Below are 24,277 nucleotides of genomic sequence, written 5' to 3' on the forward strand. Positions count from 1 at the left end.
AACAGTTCCATAATTGCTGGCTTAGTCTGGTTTCTTTTAAGCCTGCATTGTGATATTGTTCAGCTGTCTCTAGCACTCATCTGTGGTACATAAATTGAGTTGGACTGAATTCAGTTCAGGTAAAAGACCAGATCTGCAGTGGTAAGGCACAACATTCCACTGCTTAATTCTTGGATGCCCTGTTTTTTCAATGAATTCTGTAGTTCTCACAAAAAGGAGGGAGTTATATGTTAAAAAATGTAAGGGCAGATAGAATGAATTTAAACTCTGTGCCAATTTTCTTACTTTTCTTAACTACCTTTTGCAGATGCAGTTAATAGATGTTCTTTGACTGCATGTCTGGTATATGCAGACCATTGGTGTATGTTCAGACTTCACCAGAATCATTGTAGTTTACTGGTTCTCAGTGAACCTCCTCCAGCTGAGTTTGAGAAGCTGCCCACTGTAAACTTGGCCAGTCAATTTATCTGACATTTGCATTGGTATTTTTTCCTAAATATCTTGCTGGTCTGAACTTGCTGAGGCTGAGACTCACCGCTGATCCTTTGGAATCACTTGTTTCCCACTTGTGGTGGTGGGATGAGAAATCTGAGTATTGTGGATGGACAGTCAGTCTACCAAAGAGAAGTAGTTAATGCTGTCTGTTGCAATCAAAGAGAAAATATAGTTCACAGATCAGAACCCCACTGATGTTTTAGTTCTTTGATAATTAAAGTAATTATCTTAAAAATTCAGTTCAGTTTTAGTGTTGCAGGCAAGGAGACACTTCTCACAGCTGTTCCATGCATGTTCAGCTGCACAGCCTGGCCCAGGTGAGTTGGTGATAGCAGCCTACAACTTTGTAAATAGTTTGGGCTGCTGAGATTAATATATGTGACTTCTTCAGAGTAAAAATTTGTTTGTCAGCCTCACTGATAAAAATTTAGTGGATTATGGTATCTTTGGACAATCCTTTAAGAAGCTTTAAAGTTACACCCAGGATAAATGCTGGCTGTCAGGCTGGAGTAAAATATTTTTTAAAGGATCACTGTGAATATGAACAAAAGTACCATAAACATCAGTGAATGATGGGTCAGACAGAGTCATTTAAAAGGCTTCAGTGCTCATGCGGGTTTTGACCTGGTGAGCACTAGTCAAGCAAAATGCATATTTGTAGCTGAATCTTGTTTTAGAGGCATCCTGAATGTGATTTTTGATGTTTGCATCTCTGCTTGTAGACACAAGAAACAGAAAATGCAGAAAGAGCACAGCACTGAGCAACCAAGCTGATAATTTTTCCAGTCTTTGATTCACATTGTGCTGTATAGTACCACTTATTTGTGGAGACAAATAAGCTCTGTTTGCTGTGGTGGTTGAACATCTTATCAGTACCCACCTCTGTCTTCAGCCTTGAGAATAAAAGGACTAAAGTAGCCTGATATAATACAGTGGGACACAAGAAATCCTCAGCCTGTAGATACCCCTCCAGTTACCTTTGGCAGGGGTACAGGACATTTTGAATTTTATGAGTTTTTATATCTATTTTAAGTGCAATGGTTTAAAGGCAGTAATTAACAGCACTACAGACTTGAGGAGCACCAGGTATTTCAAAATTATTGCTGCAATTCAATCCGTTGTCACTGGTACAGCCAAGAGAACAGCAGATAGGCAAAGTCACTCAAAGGCCTTTGGAAATGGATTTTAGAAAACAGGTATGAGATTGGGACGAAAAAAAAAAGGAACGTTAATCTCAAGTCACCTGGATTTTAAGAAGATCCATTCTTGCAAAATAAAAGACACTTCAGTTTCCCACCAGCGGGTTGCAATCGTCTTGTTGATTTCGAAGCTTTTTCTTGAAGATGGATATTGATGTGGATGGTTGGTAAAATATACTCCAGATCTCACCAGCAGTAGTGACATCACTGCAATCTTCTGTTTCAACTGCAGCTGGAATCTGGTGGGACCTAGGAGACAAGAGTTAATTCACTCTTGTGTTAATGTGCTTGGGTAGCCATGGGTATTAATATGTCTGCAGTACTTCTACACTGGGAATGCTCACAGCTTCCACTACATCTATGACACTTCTTTCACCTGCTGTGCAAAATGTAGGTTTTTGGAGTGTTTCTTGGTTGGCTTGATCAAATGAAAAGTTAGGTATCCTTTTGCCACTCTAATGACAGCAGAGACATTAAGCTAAGAGGGTTCTACAGACTTGTTATTATAGTTGCTATTAATATAAATTAATTTCCTTGTATATTTAAGCATGTTTGTACTATATAGATGCAATATTCAGTATTTTGATTTGCTGATGACTCACCCATCATTTCATTCAGTGCGTGTCCATCTAGAGGACACAAAATTTACTTGGTATGAGTGCAGAGGTTTTAATTTTTTCCCTGTGAAGTTATTATCATAATTTGACCTCTTCTCACCAAATTTGGATGTCTGATAACATTTTCCTTCTTCCTCCTAAATCTTGCCAAATCAAGAGCAGAAGAGATAGTCTAGAAGCAGATGTTATCATACCAGTTAAACTTAACAAATGTGCTTATTTAGGGTCTTCTATGAGGATACAAATGTGTAATAACTAACTTGGTTTGGAATTTGGCCAATCTGATAATCAGAGAGCAGAGAAGAGCCCCAGGTTTGGTTCAGAGCTGAGATCTTGGTTCTCTGGTTGGTTTTGCTCCACACTTACCTCATGGTAATGTGCAGAAGTATCTTTGCTATTATGGCTGTAACACTTAAGATGAGCAGTGCTGTGAGACTGTATATTGTCCATTCTACAAAAGAGAGGAGGGGAGCTCTCAGTACAGTCATTTATTTATAGTTTTACAGTAAGAATACTGCATGAAAGAAACAAGCAGCCTTGTGATGCTTTATTCAAATCTGTAATTTGAGAATGCCTTAAACCTACAAGTGTTTTCTGCAGACTGGCACAAACTGTAGAACTTTCAGTCAGAACTGGTTTTTTCCCTTGCAGAACTCGTCCCAGTAAAATCAAAAGCTGGCAAAATTCAAAGCACATACTAGTAAAATCATCTAGGAAAGCAAGCAGAAGTTCCCTTCTACCCACTGCCCCTTCCTCAAAGCATTGCCTGTACATGATGATTTGAACACTATTTCTGGAACTGCAAAAAATCCAAGGGTGCAGTTTCTGTTGGTGTTCCTGAGGCAGTTTAACCCTAGGAAGTTTAGGTTTAACTGTGGTAAGTCAGGCATTAGGCTGGGCCTAGTCTCTAATAGTCTAGACTATTCCTAGGCACGTTCTGCACCTTGGGCTGGTCTGGGTGTGTGCAGTTCTGTTTCAGGTTTGGGATGCAGACAGCTTCAGGACTGTGGGAGTGTCCACAGTGGGACTGAGGCCCAGCTTCAGTGATACATAAAAGCAGATGCCCAGGGTGGATTAAAAACAGGAGAGAATAATAGTGATATTCACCAGGGGTGAACTTCTAGCCTTCAATTATTTACAACTCAGCAATTTCCTGATGTCCTGAAGGTGAGTTCTAAACACAGTGACACCTCCCCTACACCCACTAACTTGTCTAGTCCTCTTTGTGTTACTGATGAGGCTTTTGTTAATTGGGGTAACAGGGATGCAACCAGCATTCAAGCTATTCTAGACTTCACAAAAGTTTGCTCTTTTTGCAGCAACTCGTGCCCTTCTGTGGCGTGCAGTGGTCCCTAAAGCTGATTTCAGAAAGGAAGCTGCTCCAACTCACATATTTTGATGTGCTTCCATTCTTAAGAACCCACCATCTTCACATTATTTCTGACTTAGGCTGACAAATGTTTTGAAATTGAATGAGATAATTCCAGTTAGTGCTAATTAGACTGAATGAAAATTCATCTGTTAGTAAGATGCACAGTGGATCTGCTAACATCGAGGAGGCAGCAAAGGAAATAGTGACTCTGGATTTTGCTTTGGCCAAATGTATTTTCCCGTTTCCACATTTTATTGTAGCATTACCAGGCATGGAGCTAGTTGGATGGCTTGGGCTGGTTGTGATGACATAGAGTATCTTTGATGACCGGGCTGCATTGATGCTGAGATTTGTTTGTTCATTTATCCTCTCTGAAAGGGTGTGATTCACTGGGATCTTGTTTTGATGCACATTGTCCTTCACAGCTGAAAACACAAGAGTATGATGACAATAACAATTTATTAACAGGTGTAATTGGACTTTATTTTGTGCTTATAAACAGACATGCTGCTCTCTAGTTTGCTTAAGAGAACTGAAATAAACAAATTACATCTTAATCCTATAAAACCCTGTACTTCACCAGGTTGGGGTTCTCGGAATTTTTCTGGAAGCTGATTGTTCACAACAGTAGGTACAACTTGAAGACCACAACATTTTCTCCTGGTGACTTTGAGCTGGAGAAGAAGAGACTGTTGGAAGGAGCCAAGATGAGCCAATGTGCAGATAGATTAGTATTTTCTTTTGTATTGCTTCCCCTTGTCATTTTCCAATCTGTTTTAAAAGGAAGGTATAGAACTGATTTTTTGAAAACTGTATTTATGATGTAGCTGACTGGAATGTTCTAACCTGAGAGAAATTTTGGCAAAGTTTTCACCCACTGAGCAGTGGCAACAAGAGAGATGAAACACCTGTTAGAGCTAAAATGTTTGTTCTTTAATTGCCACTTCAGAAATCTCCTCTGTGAATTAAATGATTCACTGAAAGTAGAAACGGCAAAGGCAGCCTCTTACCTCTATACCTGATAGCAAATCCCTGGGCTTGATTGATGTCATCTGAGAAAAAGTACAAAATGACAAAATCCAAAGAGATGTTAAAGGTGTGGGGAGGCCGGTTCTTGCCATTGAAACGAGCTAGAACGTGATAGGTATAACCATCCAGCAATTCCACCATATCTGTAGCATCTTTGATTTCAAAAAGGACAAAGCTGAAGTGGATTTGAGATGCTCCTGGAACTTGTATGGTCCAATAACAGACTTTGCCTGTGCCATATGTGTCAGGAAAATCCGGTGAATAGATCACAGCTGTAGCAGAAGTGTAATTCCCTCCACAGGCACCAATAAGGGCTATGAAAACAAGAGGAAAGGGGATAACATGGGGAGAAAGAAAGAAAAAAAAAGGTAATACATTAATTTTGCAACGTTTTGTCACCCTGAAGATTCTAATACTTAAGTGTGACTTGGAGGTACAGACTTGCTAGGCCAGCAGGATGCACTCTCTGCACCTCTTTCCCTCCCACAGCACTGGGAGCACAGCCTTTGTTGCCTCTGCTTGGAACACTCTCCTTTTGCCTCATTACTCTGACCTGTGCATCAGTCTTGAATACTGCAACTATCCCTTGTCCTTGGGTGTAACCATGTACCCTTTGCTCCATCCCTGCTGAAATGGGGTAAAAGATAAATCACTGATTCAGGGGCTTCTGGTCCATCCCAATCGGGCAGGCAGGAAAGTGGATTAGTGACTATTAACTCTCACTGCTTAACAACTGACATTCCTTCAGCTGTATGAAATTGAAAACTTAAACACTCGTGATTTCAGAGAGCAACTCCGATGCCACCAGCTGACAGTGTATATCCATTCATGCACATGCAATTTTTTACTCTCTAGTAAGATCAGTTAGGGAATTTCTGATAACTGACTTAGTACCACTTGTGAGGAAAGTGAGAGAACCTCTGGAGCATGAGCAAGCATCATTTCTTTACATCACATTACTGAGGGATGAGAATTCTAGTCAAAAATGGAAAGCAGGTTTCTTTTATACCGAATGGAGGTGTTTTGCTGTTTGGTGTGCAACAGTTCTCATTGATTTTGAGCCTTTTGCCTAATTTGCTGAACATGTTGGGAAAAACTGAGCCTGCTTCAATACTTACTGTCAAATAGAATGACTCTGCCATCCCCACCACAGGGCTGAGTGTGGTCTCCAAAGCAAACACTGTTGCATTCCGTACTGGCTGCCTCCCCGTATCTCCAGTAGTCAGGATTGTTTCCACAGAAACAAGCATAACCTGATTCCATGCCTGCAAACTTTGACAACAAAGATGCATGAGGAAGGGAGGAATAGTATTTGAAGGAGTGACAGGAAGAGGTTGTTTGAGCAAGAAGGCTGACAGCAGAATATGTGTGTTTTGAAGAAGTAGGATTAGTCAGAGGAACACCACAGGCTGTTTTTGTTTGGGATGCTACTTAAGACTAGGGGGAAAGATGGCCTGGAGGGCACCCTGACACTCACAACTGCAGTAAGCAACCATATTTTCTCCTGACATTATTCATTAGTCATTTGTCCAGATTCCTCTGGATGCAGAGAGAGGGCCTGATCTCTGGGGTGGAAGTGCAACCTTAGACCTCCCAAAGCTTAAAAAAAATGGGGAAGAGGAGACATATGACAGAGAGCTGTAGGCACGTTGCCATTTTTGTCTTTGAAAACGTTTTGTAAATGTATGTCAAAGAAATCACCTTAAACTGTTGACTTCGGCAGGAGCTGATGCACGTTTGGATTGTGAGTTTATTGGAAGTCTCGCTGGTGCCAGTCAAAGGTGGTGGCTCTCCATGGTCCTTGTAACAGCCCAGATTTCCTGGCACTGGCAGGAGTAACACACAACAGTCATCCTAAAGGTGTGCCTGTCAACATCCCAGACCACTTCATGCACTGCCTGGTTACTGAGCAGCTCTCTCTAAGTTCTGGGCTTGATTTTGCACTGTGGGAAACATTACTCTTTGTTACTCATACTCTCTATGATCCTTGTCATATTTTCCAAACACGCCCAGGGATGAGTGATGGGACAAAAGAGTACTGTAGCTTCTCAGCAACATACCTGTAAGACTCTCTAGCTGGTTTCAGTAAGCTGCAGGAAAATAGACAAGATAAACACCTTGCTCATTTCTCCTGAAAGAGGCAACTACAAAATAAACCCAAGGCATTAAGTGGGTTCAGGTGTTTGTTTTTGTGTTTTTTTTTTTACTACTGGCATGCATATTCTGAAAATGTAAATTGAACTGTGTGATGTCTGATCTTCCAAACAATGACATTCTGGAGGTTTTCAAAACAGGATTATTTGAGGAAGGGAAACAGAACCGGTTTAGAATGGAGTTGGGAAGTTTTATGACAGGAACTGTATACTTATATAGGGGGATTTCCTAATATTTAAAACTTGAACTCTGATATTAATCCACCATACAAAGAGATTAAAAATAAGCAATATTACTTTCAAAACACAACCCAACCCATCTTTTTACTTTAATAGGATGTTTCAAGGCTCCTTGGTCACTATGGGAGATCAGAGTTTTCCCCCTTCACTGCTGGATTTTTTGGTTTTGCACTTTTCATCAAAGCACTGGAATTTAGCCATGACCACCTCCTGGAGAGGATGTGGAGTACAGTACAGTGCTGTGCTAATGGCACAAAATTATCCCTCACCCACTTGTCATATCTAGTCACATACTTGAAATTAAATCTGTTACTAGCTCTATGTTAAGTTTTATTCCTGTGCCAGATTGACATGGATTCTTTTTGTCCACCTAACTGCCACAGCTCTGTAGGACATGAAGTGCTCAGAGACATGCATGAGTGTTTTATTTATGTAGTCATTGGTAATTACAGTGCCCAGTAAACTTATTATAAATAATGACATAACGTTGCTTCAAATATTGTTCATAAATTAATTCTGTTCTCTAAGAATACAATTTCAATTATAAATACTTGCATGGAGTTATGGCTTTGATATGCCCTGCAGCAACATTCATATAAGTACTGAGACTTCAAGTTACAGCCTGATTTAACATACCTTTGGAAATCCCCACTTGCAGCCCCACCCCAGCTGAGTACAGCTGGGCAGATAACTCTGAGAGAGCTTTCTTTTTAGTATTGTGCATGATTTTACAGCCCTGAAAAATCTTCCTTGTTATCCAACCTAGCTCATGTTCCTAAGAGAACCTGGGATTTGTAATATTTTTTTTTTCTTTTTTAAAATTGCTTTATTAGTGAGACCTTTCAACCTTGGCTCCAGAGGATTAGTACTTCAGTATGTTCCATGCTAAGAAACTGAGTAAACTGAAAACTTCTTAAGTTTTTTAGCTAAATCAAGCATACATCCTAATACTAATTATCTCTGTGGTGTCCTAGCAATATTTTAACCTTCTTTGCTCTTAATATTTAGCCTGCTAAAGAAACATAGCAAAAAATGATGTAGTCAGTATTCTGCAATTACTGTTCATGCTCACCAGTGATGTTTCACTTTTACACTGCCTTCACCCATTTGTATCTATTTCTCCTCTTCTTAAAAGGTCACCTCTTTTGCACAAGCATATTATTTTTCTTTTAAGCAGCAGTTGACATAATTAGATCCTGGAAAACACCACAGCTTCTGCATTCTACATGTTAAGGCAGGTATTCAATGTATTAAAATATGGAATTAATCATTTTGAGCTCAAAACCACATTCCAGCTATGCTCATCCAGCTGTCTTTGAAGAGCCTCCTAGCTTTTTGCAATGGTAGCATGCACAAATTGTTTGAGCTGTCCTTGTTCCTCTGTTCCATAAAGCTCTGTGCAACTTACCTGACCCTGCCATTTAACACCTCCTTGATATTTCAGTCAAATTTCTTACATTACATACATGCACACTGGAAATATGATTCCAGTAATGAAATCCTGTTTGTAGGGAGAGAGTCATGTGAGTCATAAACATGAAGATGTAATTAAGTGGCAAGCCTTTCTTTCTTTTCTTTCTATCTTTCTTATTCTGTGAGTGTGAGTTGTTATTTCCTTTGAACTTAAACCTAACCTCATTAACAAGGAGACCAAAAAAGTCAGGAATAGCTGCAACACTGCAAACAAGCCATTCAGTTGTGAATCCTCCATGTGAGATGCACATGTTCCTTCAGCATTTGGAGCTGCAGTCTTGCCTTTTGTTTTGTTATTGTGTCCATTCCAGTCTGCTTAGCAGAGATGAAGAAGGGAAGAAAAGGGAAGACTAAGCTCCTCCTGGAATAAATACCACTGTCTTCTGTGGTTATGCTCATCCATCTTCATCTAACACTGCTAAATTCTGTACATTACATACACAGAATGTCAGAACACATTTCTGACTGAAGCATGTAGTGTTATGTATAAATATTAGGGAATGAGACATATCATATAATCATATGAATTCATCACCATAATGAAAAATTCTTAACAGTAGATTCTTAATTATTGTTCAGATGAATCATTGCATGCAAATCTCTCTAGGCAATCAAGATGCTTCATGTTGTTGGCAGTGCCATGGTATTATGTGGGCACAGTTAATAGGTAACTTATTCTCCAGATAATATTCTAGGAGTAAATATCATTAAGGAAAAGAAGCTTATGTAACAAATTTTTCTCTAAAAGTTTTCAAATAGGAATTTTTTTACACAATTCCTTTCTTGCTCCATCACAAAAATCAGGTTTTGTATTGTGCACTTCACAAGATAGTTCTGATGGTTCTATGACTTAGCATCATACTTACTGAAAACAGAAAGTGTGGTGAAGAATAAAAGATTCTTTACTTACACAGCTTCATAAACCATGAGGTTTGTATTAAGATTTGGATGGGCTTGCAATGTACAGTTTGCTCTAAATTGCTGCAATTCCTTTTTCTAGTATCGAGTTTCAGTGCAATGCTTGAAGCAGCTGCTACTGGTCAAAAGGACATTTTGTAAATGTAAGTCTGGATTATCTGTGCAAGTAAGTGTCCAAGTTTAAATCCTCTTCTCCCCACCACAGAGAAAATGAGCGAGGCTGGTTTTAAAAGCAACCTTTGTGTAGAACAAATGGAGTGGAGACAATTTCCCTTTCAGCTTTTTTCCTGGTGCCATATCCAGATAATTTGTTAACATCTGTGGTCTTTAAAGAAAATGAAAATTCTTTCATTTTAGACCAAGTTAAATTTCTTAATTAGGAGGGTCAGGTTTCTTAAATCATGCCTGGTATATTAGAAAAATAACAGTAAGATATCCTCTGAACAATGAGTATCAGAGTGTTGAATGATTTTGTGTTATCTAAATTAGACCCCTTAATCTGTATTTAAGTCTAAGTAAAAGGCATCTGTCTTGAGGTCACATATATGTATTTCTTTGCCTAGCATGAAGATGTGAATTCTTCACATTCATAAAAAAAACCCAAAACAACAAAACTGCGAACAAAATTTTAAAAAAATCACTTCAGATCAATTTTTCTTGTCTGCTTTTGTTTTCTTTACTTCAAGTAAGAAATATACTTCTTCCAATCAAATGTGTGCCTACATATGGACACCTGCTCTGGTGCTTAGCAGTGAAGACCTAAGTTATGCCTTAGAAACAGAGGGTACTTGCACAGAAGAAGTTAGGGAAGCAAGAGAAGACATTAATGATTAGACTTACTAAAATATGCAGCTATGGTTGCTCATTAACATGCAAAACTAGAATATCTTTTTAATATTTTGGTGTGATTTGGGGAAGAAAATTTTGGAACACACTGACACAAATCTTGACATTGTGGACACAGTAAAAAATACTAAATTCTGGAAAGAAGTTTCATGTGAATAGCTTGTAAATTATCTGATTTAAAAAGCATCAAACGAAGTCCAGATTGTGGTTTCACAGCAATGCTAAGAATCTGCACCTGCCAGAGACAGAATTCTAGCCCAGAGTTCCCATAAAGCACAGACACCTTTTCACTGTGTCCTCTCATATTGTTTTTTGTTTCCTCCAAGCAATTCTGTGTATGATGCTCTATACACATTAAACTAATGTAATTCATTTTACAAGCTAATTACAATGGATGGACATGTATATACCTTGTAAAAACTTTCCTTTTCTTCGTCCTCTAGATTTTAATAAATTAATGACCTATGGATTCAAAGAACTAGCAGTACTTCACAAGTATTGTGTTATTCCCTGTCATACAGCATTATTTGTAAATAATATGGTCCAGTCATTCTGAGATGAGATTAAAAGGATAGCAGTGGAGGAACAATTCAGTAAGCTTGTCATTAACTCTAATAAACTTGTTTAAAACACAACTTTAGTCTGCAACTCAAAATAGGCTGTTTTGCCTTATGCTAGTTTGTGTCTGGAAATCACTACCCACTATTGGATAACTGCCAATCTCTGCTCAGCTGAGATGCAGGCCTAAAAAACTGCACAGTGCTCTTACTTCGGCAGGATGGAATCTCACAGTATTTCCAGTATATTCCATCTTCATGTTCTGCAATATAGCACCAGGGGCTGACATCCCCATCGGGGTTTCTGAAAGAGAAAAACAGTCAGCAAAATTAATCCTTTTTTTTTTTTTTTCCAAAAAACCACACCAAAAAATCAATCTAATTAAGCTCCAATGGTGTTACTATTTTTGCTCTAATATCTACTGTTAAACTTATACACCAAGGAAAATGCAAAGTTTTGCATTATCAGGAAGTTCAGATAGCTTTGGTTATTACAGTATTCATCAAGCATAAGATGCTAGTAATGTCTAAAATATAGCTTTGTTTTACACTAAGGTTAAAAGGTGCAGAGCTATTTCTGGTCAGTACTGACAGAGAGGAAGATTTTCTATCCCACATCCTGTGTACAGGTTCCATAGACTCATAAACTTGATTTTCTGCCTTGGTACAAAATAGTCCAGACTCCAACTTTCTGTGTGTATTGTGATAAAAACACTTAGCTGATAAATCCTTCTGGGAAAGACTGAATTATTTTTCTCTCCTTCAGTAAAACAGACTAAATCCATTCCAGCGACATCTTTATATTGCTGGTTAATTCCTTATGTGTCCATGATGATGATGATCACTATATTTATGATTATTTGCTGTTGTGTAGCACCACTTACAAATGCAGTTAATTAGTCATTAGGTTATTTAAAGTTTTTTCTATGTACACTGTGAAAAGCTATTCACATTGTAAAGAGAATAAATTGTTATTTTGGACAGTCTTTTAACTAGGGCCAGTTGCAATCTTTTTATCATGTCTTTGGCATGAATTCTATTAATGACACAGCCCCACTGAAGTGTCAGTTCAGCTGCATGTTGTCATTTACGCCTATTAACAACTCTTCTGTGGGAGATCCAATTTTAGAAATTCTGTGGATGTTTTTTGGTCAAATAGCAGACTGCTGAAAACAACTGGTGAGTTGAGTGCAGTTTAGATTACTAAAATGTTGCTAGTTAGGCTTTCAAACAGATTAGCAGAGGTAGGAGACAAGAAAAGTCTAAGACTAGCTATGCTAAGAATGTAGGTGTAAGGAAAGAGCCTCCAGTAGCTAAAAAAAGTAGAAGACTAAAACCAAGTGAAGTTTGTACTTGAACTAACCCATTTTCCCCTGTTTCCAGAGTTACAGGAATTTCTGAGTTTACATCTTCATGACAGAAACCGTATGTCTGGAATTCAATCACAAAAATTGCACTCTACATATAAATGCCTTAAAAAATGTGAGGAAATTGTAGAAAAATATGAACGTCTTTAGAAATCTTCGTCTTGAACCTCAGAAGTGGATGCAGTTAGAAAACAACTCTCTCTTTCAAAATCTCCAAAAATTTCAGCCCTCATAATTTTGATATGGTTGAAATGAGTGGAACGCTGTGAGGCATTTCCATCTTAACAGGGTGTCCTGCACTAAACAAAGTATTCCAAGTAAGGACCACCCATGGAGAGGTAACATGCTTCTGATTAATACTTCAAGTGTAAAATTTGATTATTCAAATGTTGTCCCTAAAATCAAATCTCACAGTGATGTACTGTGCCTTACAAAAGCCTTGTGAGGTATGTGCTGCCTGAGAAAAGGGAAGATCAACTTGTCCATTGTCATCAAGCAGATGAATGTCAGAGGAAGAGCTAAAACAGCTGTATCACAGGCCTCCACAACATTTGCTTGCTAAAGATATACTCTGGCTCTCTTAGTGACTTTCCAAGTTTCTTTCAAGAGAATGTGAAGTTAAAAGTCATCTGTTAGTTAGGACTGTCATTCCGTGCACCTGTGAGAATTTTCCTAGGCCAAGTGACACAGCATAAGGAAGAAAATGCCAAACTGCACCTCAATTAAGATAATCTAATACCTATCACACTCAGGTAAAAAAGCTTTATATTGTAATTAAGTAATTTCTCAGGTTTACATATCAGATTATAGGCTTCTTGCTCCTGGTAACACTTACCAAGTTCCCATTTGCTACGTAAAGCAAGACTTAAATAAGTGTTTTTTGAGTATCTGGATAAACATTCAGTTTCTCATGCATGTTTTTGCATATCTTGTACATGTTTTGCTTTGTACTAATCAAAATATTAGCCAGAGATGACTGCCAAAGTAAGATCCTGTAGATACAGCCTGTCTAGGATATTGCCACACAGCAACAATCAAAACTATATTCTTGATTCTGCTATTTGTATCAGAGAGAATTCAATGGCCACTAAATTTTTCACAGCTCTGTATCAGTGTGCCTACTGAGACACAGAGCTGAAAAAAAGCCTGCAGAGCCTAAACATCTCTGAATTTAATTTTTGATTTGGGCTCCTAAATTCTGAAGTTCTTATTTAAGTTTTGTTCTAAGTTCTATCCACAGTTATGGAGGACTTTCTCTAGAAGGCAAGGAAACAGAAGTGTATCTGTCATGGTTTAATCTGGTATTGTAACCCTGACAGATGAGCTTCTGAATTCAAAAAACAACTCTAAATCACTGATGCTCACCTAGAATTTTTAGTGACTATGTAACTTTCATTAGCACAAAACTTGGAGAGTGTAACAGAACCAGGTTTGTGTATGAGGATAAAAACCATCCAGAGACTCCTCCAGATACACTGCTGTACTTTTAATTTGGATAATTTATTTTAATCTCCACCTTTTCATTTAAGTAAACCATAGTCTTTCTTTGCTGTGCCACCTTATAAATTTGACACACGAGAGGAACTGTGCTAAAAAGAAAAAAATGTGGGAGCTGGGTTGAAAAAGTTATTCTACTAATGGTGCTCACAGATTCAGGGTAAACCAAGAAGTGTTAGATACCCATGGTTCTGACAGTCTTCACTGCATGACAGGATGTTTCCTAATTTTCTGTCAACTCCTTAAGGTAACACTGGGTTTATAGGCAATGTTAAAGCAATGTAATATTTCTTACCTGCAGTAGTTATGCTCTCCAAGCCCTCCCTCCCCATTGGGATATTTCACAGTATTATAAGGATGCTCAAAGGTCTCATTCCAAAAAAGACAAGGTTTCCCTGCATATTGGGAGGTCTGGTTCTGAGTGCCACGATAGTCAGCCCCATTTGCTGTATAGCATTCTGGGAAGAAAGAGAAATGGAAAAAGAAAGAATGTATGCAGGTTTAGTGTTTGTTCTTCCGTCACCCTCCACCCCATATCCAACAGACCATGCTTCCTGCACTGTATGCTGGCTAGGATTTAAGTTTTCTCTCAGTCAAACCTCTATTCAAGAGATTATGATGTCATTACTTTAATAAACAATGTATAAGACAGGTCTGAAGAGAGGTTTACACAATTAACATGCATTTTCTGAATAAGCATAAAACTTTTTTACTATTTCCCTGTGTTCTACTCATCAGGATGACTCTGTAACTTGTTAATTTTCCAAAACTGAAATTATATGACATTATCAGTCTGCTACTTATCAGCATATTAACCAAAATCTCATGCCACTTCAGCTAAAGTTGTGACTATCTGTACTTTACAAAGTGAAAGACTTTGTAAGCATGGATCTTACCAACATTTACATTTTGATTTAAGAAAATTCTTAGGGATTGAATTGCCTGAGAAAGGTACCTCCTTCAGCAGAGTATAATCACAATACTCTGATTTGTTACTAAAGCATTTATGCTTCCAGATTAAAGGTATGGGTCATTATTCTCCTGCCTCATTCATATTTTCTCCCATTTATGCTTGTTTTCCTAGCCTCCTAATATTCAGCAAGTTAGAAACCAAAGTAGAGAATTATTTCTTTGAATACATTAGCCCCTTCTCAGCTGAATTACAGAGTTCATGCTGCCTGGCTTTGCTGGGCCTTGTTAATCACAGAATCACAGAACAGTTTGGGTTGAAAGGGACCTTAAAGATCATCCAGTCCCAACCCCCCCACCACAGGTATGGACACATTCACTGGACAACTGAAGAAATAAATATACAAATGCATGAACAATTTTACTATTGCTGAAATTGTAAAACATTTTTGATTAAACTATGCAATGTGAGTGTGGCAGAACATGGGAACAGGTTGCCCAGCGAGGCTGTAGAATCTCCATCCCTGGAGATATTCAGGTCACCTGGACATGGTCCTGGAAAACCTGCTTTAGGTGACTGTGCTTGAGCACAGCAGTTGGACAACATGACCTCCACAGGTCACTTTCATCTCAACCATTCTGTGATTATCTTCCAGAAAGAATCATTATAATTAGTTGACCATAAATAAGTCCATCCTGTTTATAATTAATACTTGCTAACATTTATCATCCTTGCATTTATTTAAGAATAGGATTAAAATATAACAGTCTGTGACAGAATTAAATCTGCTTCATTATACAGCTGCAAACATTTCTTTGTACTGGACAGCATTATTGGGAAAATTCACAAATGCTTTCTGCTAACTACAGGCTGTGAAACCTCCTGTTTCATCTGATAATGTTTTCTGTAGAAACCATATTGCAGCTGCAGAGATGTTCTACTGCCTGAGGGAGTGGGAGAGTGCTCTGAAGTATGTGCTGATCTCAGGTGTCCCTCATGAGATCTAACTTAAAAAACAAGTCTAGAAAGACCTGTGCGGCTGCAGTTGGAAGAGGAAAAAAAAAAAAACCCACCCACATTTTAATCCTGATATTAACAGTACATCGTTTTTGTATTTAGAACTACTGTAGAAGAAGGAAAAATGTATCATTAAAACCATGCCTCTGAAATTAGTTTAGTCTGGGCTCACAAATATCAGAATGGTACAATTATAATAATTATTTCAGAGTTCTATTACACAGAAGATGAAAGACAGTGGTTTTCTGCTTTCACTGTGCATTTTCGTGCCTAGGCAAGTTTGGGTTTCTATTAAATGAAATTTTGTTGCTGAAGGCACACAGAAGAGGTGTCTGCACAGCATGAATGTATTCTGCTATCATCTGTGGACAGAAAGCTGTATAATTTAACAAAAAACAAGCTTCAGGTCAATACTCCTCCTTACTGTAATTTACCTGCCTTAGCAATACAGGTGGGCTGCATACATTTGCTTAAAAATGCAAATCTGAGTATCCAGTATTTAGGCTACCACAGGTATTTGTGTAAACATGACAAAAAAACCACTTAAAGGTCATGACTGTGTTACAACTTTATTCAATACGTCTTTTGCTTTGCAGCTAATATAAAAGCTTTTGTAGGTTACAGCTGAAAAATACAAACTGATGAATTCAGCAGAAAAGAGAGAAAAATGTAATCAAAATAAAAATCGATAAAATAGATAAAATTATATGCACCAAAAAGAACTTAAGAAAAGTGATAAGCACATCCAGAAAAATACATCTACATCAGCTTCGTGCTTTTATATATTTTTTTTTTTGCTTCTCACTTCTAAATGAAAAGCAGTATATATTTCCATCTACTCAGAAATGTAAGGAATGCTACAATACTTGAATTTAGTCTGGCACACAAACTAAACTGAAGTTAAATTCAATCCATTTTAGAATGTGCTAAGACTGGCCCATGCTTTAACTTGCAGTAGTGACTGACTTACATTTTCATGTCAGCCTTTTTTAACTGCTTTTCTTCAAACTTCACTGCACTTAAAAAAAAAGGAAGAGTCAGATCTCTCTTTATTCCTCTTAAGTGCAGCTTTTTGTTCCCAAGACAATAGGTAGCTGTATCAGTGCCTCCTGTGTTCCTTTGTGCTATCAAGAGATCTGGTGCAAATGTGCCAGCTGAGTTGTAACAAAGCTCCCCTGGCTTAGATGTGGATGTGGAAAGGGGAGGCATCGAGATACCACACAAAATCATTGATTATCCCTGAAACACTGAAGTGAAAACTTTAAGTCATGGAATTTAGCAGCTGTTATCAAATGAAATACAAAACCTCTTGTGCTACAGGGAATTTGGATTTTGTTAAGGATTAATAACAATTTTGCCATACCATGGGAGTGCAATATTTCCAAATAAATATTGGCATTTAAAAAAATCAGGTCAGTTGTCCTTGCTATACTCTCTCCTGGCTTCTTGTGCACCTGCTCATTGGCTAAGCATGGGAAACTGAGAAGTCCTTGATTTAAAGTAAGCACTACTTGGCAACAACTGAAAAATCAGTGTGTTATCAACATTATTCTCACACTAAGTACAAAACAGCACCATACCAACTGAAACCAGGGCACAAACCTACATTCTTTTACCTTGAACAGTCAGCTTTGAGATCTGCTGAGATATCTTTTGTACAGTTTTCTGTAGAATTCCTGTAGCATAGTTACAGATGCCAGCATATTCCCTACCTCGGCAATAAGCAACTAAATTCTTCTGTTTATCACATGCAGTGATTTCATCACATTTTGCTGCATGACAGCCAAGACACTACCTTAGTGATTTCACCATGAAATTAATACTCCCAATGTGCTGAAGGTGCATGTTTTGTCTGCAGAAAGGCCACTGTCCTCTCTATTTCAAATCCAAGTCCTAAAAGATTCTGGAGAACGGGACTTTAGAACCTCCACCCTACTTTTCATCTTGTACCACTGGTGCAATAATTCTGTGAAAAGATGAACTTAAAAAAAGGTCATTTAGATTTTTCTGCACAAAATTCAGATGAGGTTATCCAAATGAAACAGTCAGAAAAGACTGGTCTGAACACTGTTGGTGAAACTGTTCGGCTTACTCAAATCACCCGATTTCTCTTTTGTAGGTTATGCAAAAGGGAGGGGGAAAAGAGTAAATCAACCAGCAACAACCACCTCTCTGTGTTGTGGCACCCACTGGATCCATCTGCCTTAGGCTGAGTGATAATTCCATGACACCTCAGGGTATGAAGCCCCTCATTTGGAATGTAACATCTTAAATGTGACTCAAGAAAATTAATACTGGTTCTATGAATTTCAGCAAGCCTTATTCCTTAAAGTTTTGTAAGATTGTGGTAAACTAAGACAGAACTTGCACTGTATCCAAGTCCTCTCCCAGTGGCAAAGACAGGAAGGGAAGCACAGACACCTTGTTGGCACCACAGCTGACAGCCCTGAGAAGGCATCACGGTGCCACTGTGCTTCATAGATTTGCCATATGGATTTTGTTCATGCATGCAAGGCTCAAACTATTCTGTCAGCTATAAACCTCTACTAAAACACTAGGGTTTCAGACAGGATGTGAAGAAAGCTGTGACCACTCAAATCTAGAAGTGTGTGACCTCATACTTGTAAGATCTTAGTCAGCTGGGTTTCAGACATAGTCTGAAGTACAGGCTTATGTCGAATCTGTGCTTAGAATCAGTGTCCATGATGATTTCACTCAATTAACTGCCTAATGACCCTGCTGCTTCTATTGTGTCATGAGGATGTCTGTAAAGAGAATTAATCAGAGGTTAATCAGAGATAATTAACCAGAGAACCTTTGCAGTGGTTCTAGTCATGAAAGGTTCCAACAGGTGCTGTTCAGGCTAATGTTCACGAGCCTCAGTGAGAAAACACAGACAGCACTTTGTTGTCAGGGCTGTTTTGTTTTCAACACATCAGGTGCCATGGTTGACAGCAAGTAACTTTTTAAAATGAATGCTGAGACTAGGTAAGTATGTTTTGAGTGACAACTGCTAGAACAAAAAAGCAGAAAACAAGACTAGGGATGTTGTCCACTCTAAGTGAGTATTCAGTGTGTGATACAGGTTCACAATTAGTTTTATTAGAGCCAGATCAACATTTGGAAGATCAAACAGCAGCTGTTGTAGAAATTCTTTCCATCTGTGTCAGTTTCTTCTTCAATGTAGGGACCTTACAATGATCATTTTCCTTTGTTACTTTAGGACTGCATGGCTGCCTGGACTCCACATGGACGCCACTTCAGGATCATTTGAAAAATTAAGGTAGTGCAGACTATAATAGTCTGACTTTTTTACTGATGATAAATCACTGACATTTCAAAGTCTGCGTTGGCTTCCAATGATTTTCTCAAAGGCATCTATCTGAAGACACTACAAATTGCAGACTGAAGGGATGGAGGTTTCAGGGTGGTTTCAATGACTTCTTAGAGTACTTTCCAAGTCTGAGGCCTGTACATAGCTTTTGAGACTGAAAATTCAGAATGACAAACTTCTTCCTATTCCACTGCAAAGAAAAAAAAAGAAAAAAAACAAACAAACCACTTTGTTTGCTTAATGTTTTAGAAGCTACTTGGAGCACTGAGTAGTGTCCAGAGAGACTGATAATAATTATCAACCTGAAACTAGCCTACCCAAGCCAGAAATTATCCTACCACTACTGCACAACAAAAAGTGAGGTTTTCTTTTAAAGATCTGCAGATTAATGAAAAGATAAATGAAAGTGGCTGCTATTTAGGTCTTGGGTTTCATTACAGCGGTGTAATGAAATGTTCTGTAAGGTTGGACCAAAAATTAAAGGTTCCTTGAATTTACATGGTATAACTGCCTGCTCAGTTTTCACTTGTTTTTCCTACAGCCTTTTAGAAAAGTCAGAAAAATACTTAAGCAGAATATAAGGGTATGAAACCAAGGGTGCCAGGTCAGATAATGACTCAGTGTGGGTTGCCCGATGCTTATGCTTGCAGAGTATTCCAAGAATAGCTTTAAGTCATTTCCATTCTATCTAAACTGTTCTAGCTCTTGCTGGAGATTGCAATTTAAGCACTCCTCCTTAAATGAAAGCACTGTATCTAGGTGCAGATGGCAACAGTTACAGGCACTAACCAGATGCTGCAGTCTCTAATTTGATTGAAAGGGTATAATTAGACAGCAGAAACACTTCAATGAGAAAGTAATGCACAGAGGAAAGGACAGAAACCACTTAACTGATGCCAAGATACCCCGGCAGTGACAGAGGCAGGGGCCCACGGGTGGAAGGGGCAGAACACCACATCACCTTCTTCAAATGAGAACATTTTTGTTTCCCTAGAGATGTGAATAGGGATTCTATTATCATAGGTTGCCACAGTTCTTCATGTGGGAACACTGATTAAAACCAGAAGAAGCTTCAGGAGATGAAAGACACAAATATGGCTTCTGTGGTCATTATTAAAAATATTTTTAGCATTGCAATGGTTTTCTTTGAAGATGCAGTTTTATCGACTGAACCAAAAGTTAATTTGCATACTATCATATGAGTGGTCAGGAAAAAACAAATCTCATTCCATATTATGTTATGACGCAAAATAAATGCTTTTGGGAAGTATAAGGCTGATTTAGATCTACCCGAGTAAAAAAAAAAATAGTGTAGTATATTTACATTTCAATACTTCTGTATTCCAATTCATACTAACATAATACAACCACTCATCAAAACCATCAGGCTTCTGTGACTCTGCTGTAACAGTAAACCCCCCCCAAACCAGAACAGTTGATACAAGCTAAAGAAAAAAATATCACAAAAGAATTATCTTTTTTAAAAATTGCAATTTTCAAAATTCCTAGAAACCAACTCCCCATTTCTTAAATCAGACAGTTAAACTTTGATGTGATGCTATGAGGGCACTTGATTAGCTGATCATTTTTTTCTTTTACAATGTGGGTGTACTCCACATGTAGTTTAAAAATTGTATCCTGCTCATTCTACATATCCATGCAAACACACACAGACACATACAATTTTTGAAAGCCCTCAAATGCAATTGTTTTTGCTAGTCAGAATTAGAGACCTAATTAGCATTGGTCTAAGACAGAGAGTAGTCAGAGTGAATACCTGATTATACTTGGATTATGCCACCTGAGATTTGATCAAACCTTGACTGAAGCATCTGTCTTGTAAAAATGAACATTCCTGGAAATGTACAGACATGCAGAGCTGATACTTGTGTTCCCTGGCAGTGTGTGAGCTGTCATATATGTGAACTTGCTACCCTTGTGAAATGTTGACTCTAATTGTCAAGATAATCACTTTTCATCACTTTTTTTGTTAAAAAAATCTGCCAGACCTTTTCTGGAATATGTTGGAAGCAGGCAAGTTAGGTTATGAGCACAAGAGACAGTTCCCATTATTTCTAAATGTGTTCTGTCCCTCTTTTCTTTCTATTTGTACAACACAAACATGCTATATTAGCCAGAGCCTTGCAGCTGCTGGCTGGTCCTCAGCCACAAGATGCAAACACACTTGCTTGCCTTGTGATTCTTTATCACTGGAAGTAAGAATGTATGATGTGACCCCATAAGAATTTCTGTTCCTTAATACACCCATTTGTTTTCTTTCTTTGTGAAGTTTTAAAACTGTTGTTCCCTTGTCAAGTGTGGCAGGCTGAATCCCTTTGGCAATTTTATCAGGATGGGCCATAGCCACTGTGTGGATGAAGGGAGTGGTCAATTGCACAACTATTATGGTGTGATATGACAAAAATGAAAATTTTGCAGCTGGCAGCATGTAATCCCTGCCTCCCTCCTACTTCTTTGGCTCCATCTTGCTTAAATCCATTTGCATAACTCTGGATTTTGAGTTATGCTCTATGCATGCACAAGCATGATATGCTGAAATGCCTATTTCATCCCCTATCTGCCTAGTTAGAAAGAAAACAAAAAAAGATTTTTAAAGTATTTTCATTAGGCTTGCTTATGGCATATGAAGTAGAACTGCTTTTCTGAATTACCAAGGCATAGACAGAGTAAGATGACAAGATACCAGGTCTGTAAGAGAAGGCTGGAATAACAGCTCAAAGGGAAGACTGAGCTGGGAAAAAAACCAAGGACGTCGTGACTCAGTATTGCTAAATGGAAAGAAAACAGAAAGGAAAAAGAGATTGATAACCACATATATTTCTGATGGGGAAACTAAATGAATACTATAAATACAGAAACTAGAAATTATAACTTATTGCACTGAGTATATAAAATAGCATGTGCTCACCAAAACTAACATTTGATGAAGGTATTTCCATTTCTTCGGCCTTGTAACACAAAACTCACCGAATTCAAACAGTCCTTTAGTGGTAGGTAATCTATTAACATACTTCTTATTTCTGATCCACTTGAGAAATTATGTATGGCTGATGTTTGAATGCAAAAATGCTACAAGGTTTGAATGCAGAAATGTCAGTGTTTGAATATAAACTGTTAGACATCACACGGCGAAGCAGAAACATTCTGTGAAAAGTAGCATAGTACTATGTGCAAAAATGGTTGTTAATTCACTTTCATTTTTGACAACAGGAGTAATTTTTCATACAGTAATTCCAGAAGTTTTTCTCCTATCTTAGCAAAGGGTGGTGACACAGTCTTTATTTTGACTGCACTTTATAATGAGTTTATAAGGACATGCATTAAAAAAGAATAGGCGTTAAAAACATATCATATGACAAACTGCCTTCCAAAAGCAATACTAAAGTTTGTCATTTCAGAATTCTGCTAGTTTCAAGTGCAACCTGACACAGCTGATCCCATTTCAACTCTGTGGGATTAAGGGTCAAGACAAAGATCCTGATGAGTACCTTGTGCACATTAGGCACTCTGCTGATGCTGTACATGACATATAAATTACAAATTGCTGTATTTGCACTGTTTCCAGGTTCTTTAGCAGAAGACACATAGGTGGTAGTACTTTCTAGATCCATCCTCCTTTGCTACACCTTCATTTGGAGGCATTATACATTCTTCCCTCTTTCCCCTGCCCCAGCTGCTTGTGCTCAGGCATTTCTGTCCCCTTTAACAGCTAAACATTCACACTGGGCCATATCCTCCACTTGCTGTCACACAGCCCTCTGTGATAGACACGGTTACACATGGACTGTTCTGTTCAGAAACCTTACAAGCAAAGGAAGGAACATCCACTGTGTGCACCAAGCACATCCTAATGGCACTGAGAACACACCCTTAGACATGGTCCCTGCCTAGGCAGCTCTCTAAATGCTTATCTGAAAATACTCCCATGTTTTACTTCTGAGAAGAAGTAAAGTCTACCAGAAATTTTTCTTGTAAAAGGGTTTTTAGTCCCTGAAAATGGCTATGCAAGTATTTTCCCTATCTAATTAGGTACATCTACAAAAACTCGATGAGCAAGTATGTGTTCAAAAAGAAGTAGAGCAAACTCTACTTTGTAAAAAGAAACAGCAATTAAGAATACACAAAATGTATCCAGAAGGACCACACATCTGATGGCTGCGAGGCTGAGACCATCTGGAACTGCCGCTTCTGATCTTGCAAAGCACGGCCAATGTTTACCAGAGGAGAACCGCAGTACTTGAAATCATTAGTAACACCGAAAGCGAGGACAAAAGGGTGCAGAGAAATTTTAAGTGAAAAATCACCTTAGGAAGTGAAGCTTCAGTCTTCCCCGGCTGTTTGGCTGAAGGAGAGCCTGAATGGTCAGAGGAGCCCAGGCTCGGCAGGGAGCTGGGGCAGCACGCTGCGGACAGGCGGTGTTGATGCTCACCCTTCAAGCTCTGGCTCTGCTGCCACAGGTTTTTTCCCCAGTGACACCAACGATCGCACGCCCCTCTCCCTTTAAATACCTCCATCCCACAGACCTAGCTACCGAACTTTTATAGAGAAACGTGCTGCTCTTCTTTCTCTTACATCACGCTTTCTTGCGAGTTTCCGAGCTCACAGTCCAGCAAGCACGGGGAGAGCCTCAACTACCCACGAACTCCACGCAAAAACACCCGCGGCGTGCCTGCACGGGCAGCTCCGAGCCCGGCACGGCTCTGGCGAGCAGGAAGGGACGTCGTCTCGACCTCGAAGAGGCGCTGCCGGGCGGCAGAACCCTTCCGCGGGGGGCCGCGGAGCTCGGGGAGAGGCTGCCCGGCTCCCCCGCCGCTCAGCCCCTCCAGGAGAGCGGGGAGAAGCCCCGAACGCCCCCCGCCTCCCGGCTCCCCGCGGAGCGGCACTCACCGGACAGAACGGGCTCGCGGCAGCAGCTCAGCGCCAGCCCGGAGAAGGCCAGGACGGCGGCGAGGGCGGGAGGCTCCATAGGCAGCGGCCGCCGCGCCGCGCTCGCAGGCGGCAGCCCCGGCTCTCCGGGGGTGGCAGGCGGCCGGGAAGAGCGCAAAGTGCGGGAAGCGGAGGCCCTACAGCATGTGTCCTGTAAGTGCGCCCCGGCGAGGTGCCGAGTGGCAGATGAGGGATCCTATTACCAGCCATGTGACAGGAAAGGATAGAGACCGACATCCCAACCTGCTGCAGCGCGGGACCGCAGAGCTTCCACTTCTGACACTGGCAGGTCCGGGCTGGAGACGT

General features: G+C 39.3%; 1 protein-coding gene across 1 annotated transcript; it reads right to left on the reverse strand.

Moving 5' to 3' along the window:
- Positions 1 to 1,780: 1,780 nt before the first annotated feature.
- Positions 1,781 to 24,011, reverse strand: KREMEN1 (kringle containing transmembrane protein 1). The gene is made up of 9 exons (XM_062504503.1): positions 23,933 to 24,011; positions 14,059 to 14,221; positions 11,112 to 11,203; positions 6,414 to 6,538; positions 5,831 to 5,984; positions 4,694 to 5,026; positions 3,950 to 4,108; positions 2,678 to 2,762; positions 1,781 to 1,943 (listed from the first exon to the last, which is right to left on the reverse strand). The coding sequence occupies exons 1-9, from the start codon at positions 24,009 to 24,011 to the stop codon at positions 1,781 to 1,783; spliced, it is 1,353 nt and encodes a 450-aa protein (XP_062360487.1).
- Between the last annotated feature and the right edge of the window lie 266 nt (positions 24,012 to 24,277).

The sequence above is a fragment of the Cinclus cinclus genome, chromosome 17 (assembly GCF_963662255.1).
Source record: "Cinclus cinclus chromosome 17, bCinCin1.1, whole genome shotgun sequence".
NCBI classification, from domain to species: Eukaryota; Metazoa; Chordata; class Aves; order Passeriformes; family Cinclidae; genus Cinclus; species Cinclus cinclus.

Bases quoted from the DNA above. Each gene is read 5' to 3' on its own strand.
- KREMEN1 (XM_062504503.1), bottom strand. From the start codon at position 24,011: ATGGAGCCTCCCGCCCTCGCCGCCGTCCTGGCCTTCTCCGGGCTGGCG. The intron at 5,985-6,413 runs GTGATTTCTTTG...TTGTTGTCAAAG, and splicing joins GCCGAAGTCAACAGTTTAAG to TTTGCAGGCATGGAATCAGG. The intron at 1,944-2,677 runs GTAAGTGTGGAG...CTTGTCTCCTAG, and splicing joins CTTCTGCACATTACCATGAG to GTCCCACCAGATTCCAGCTG.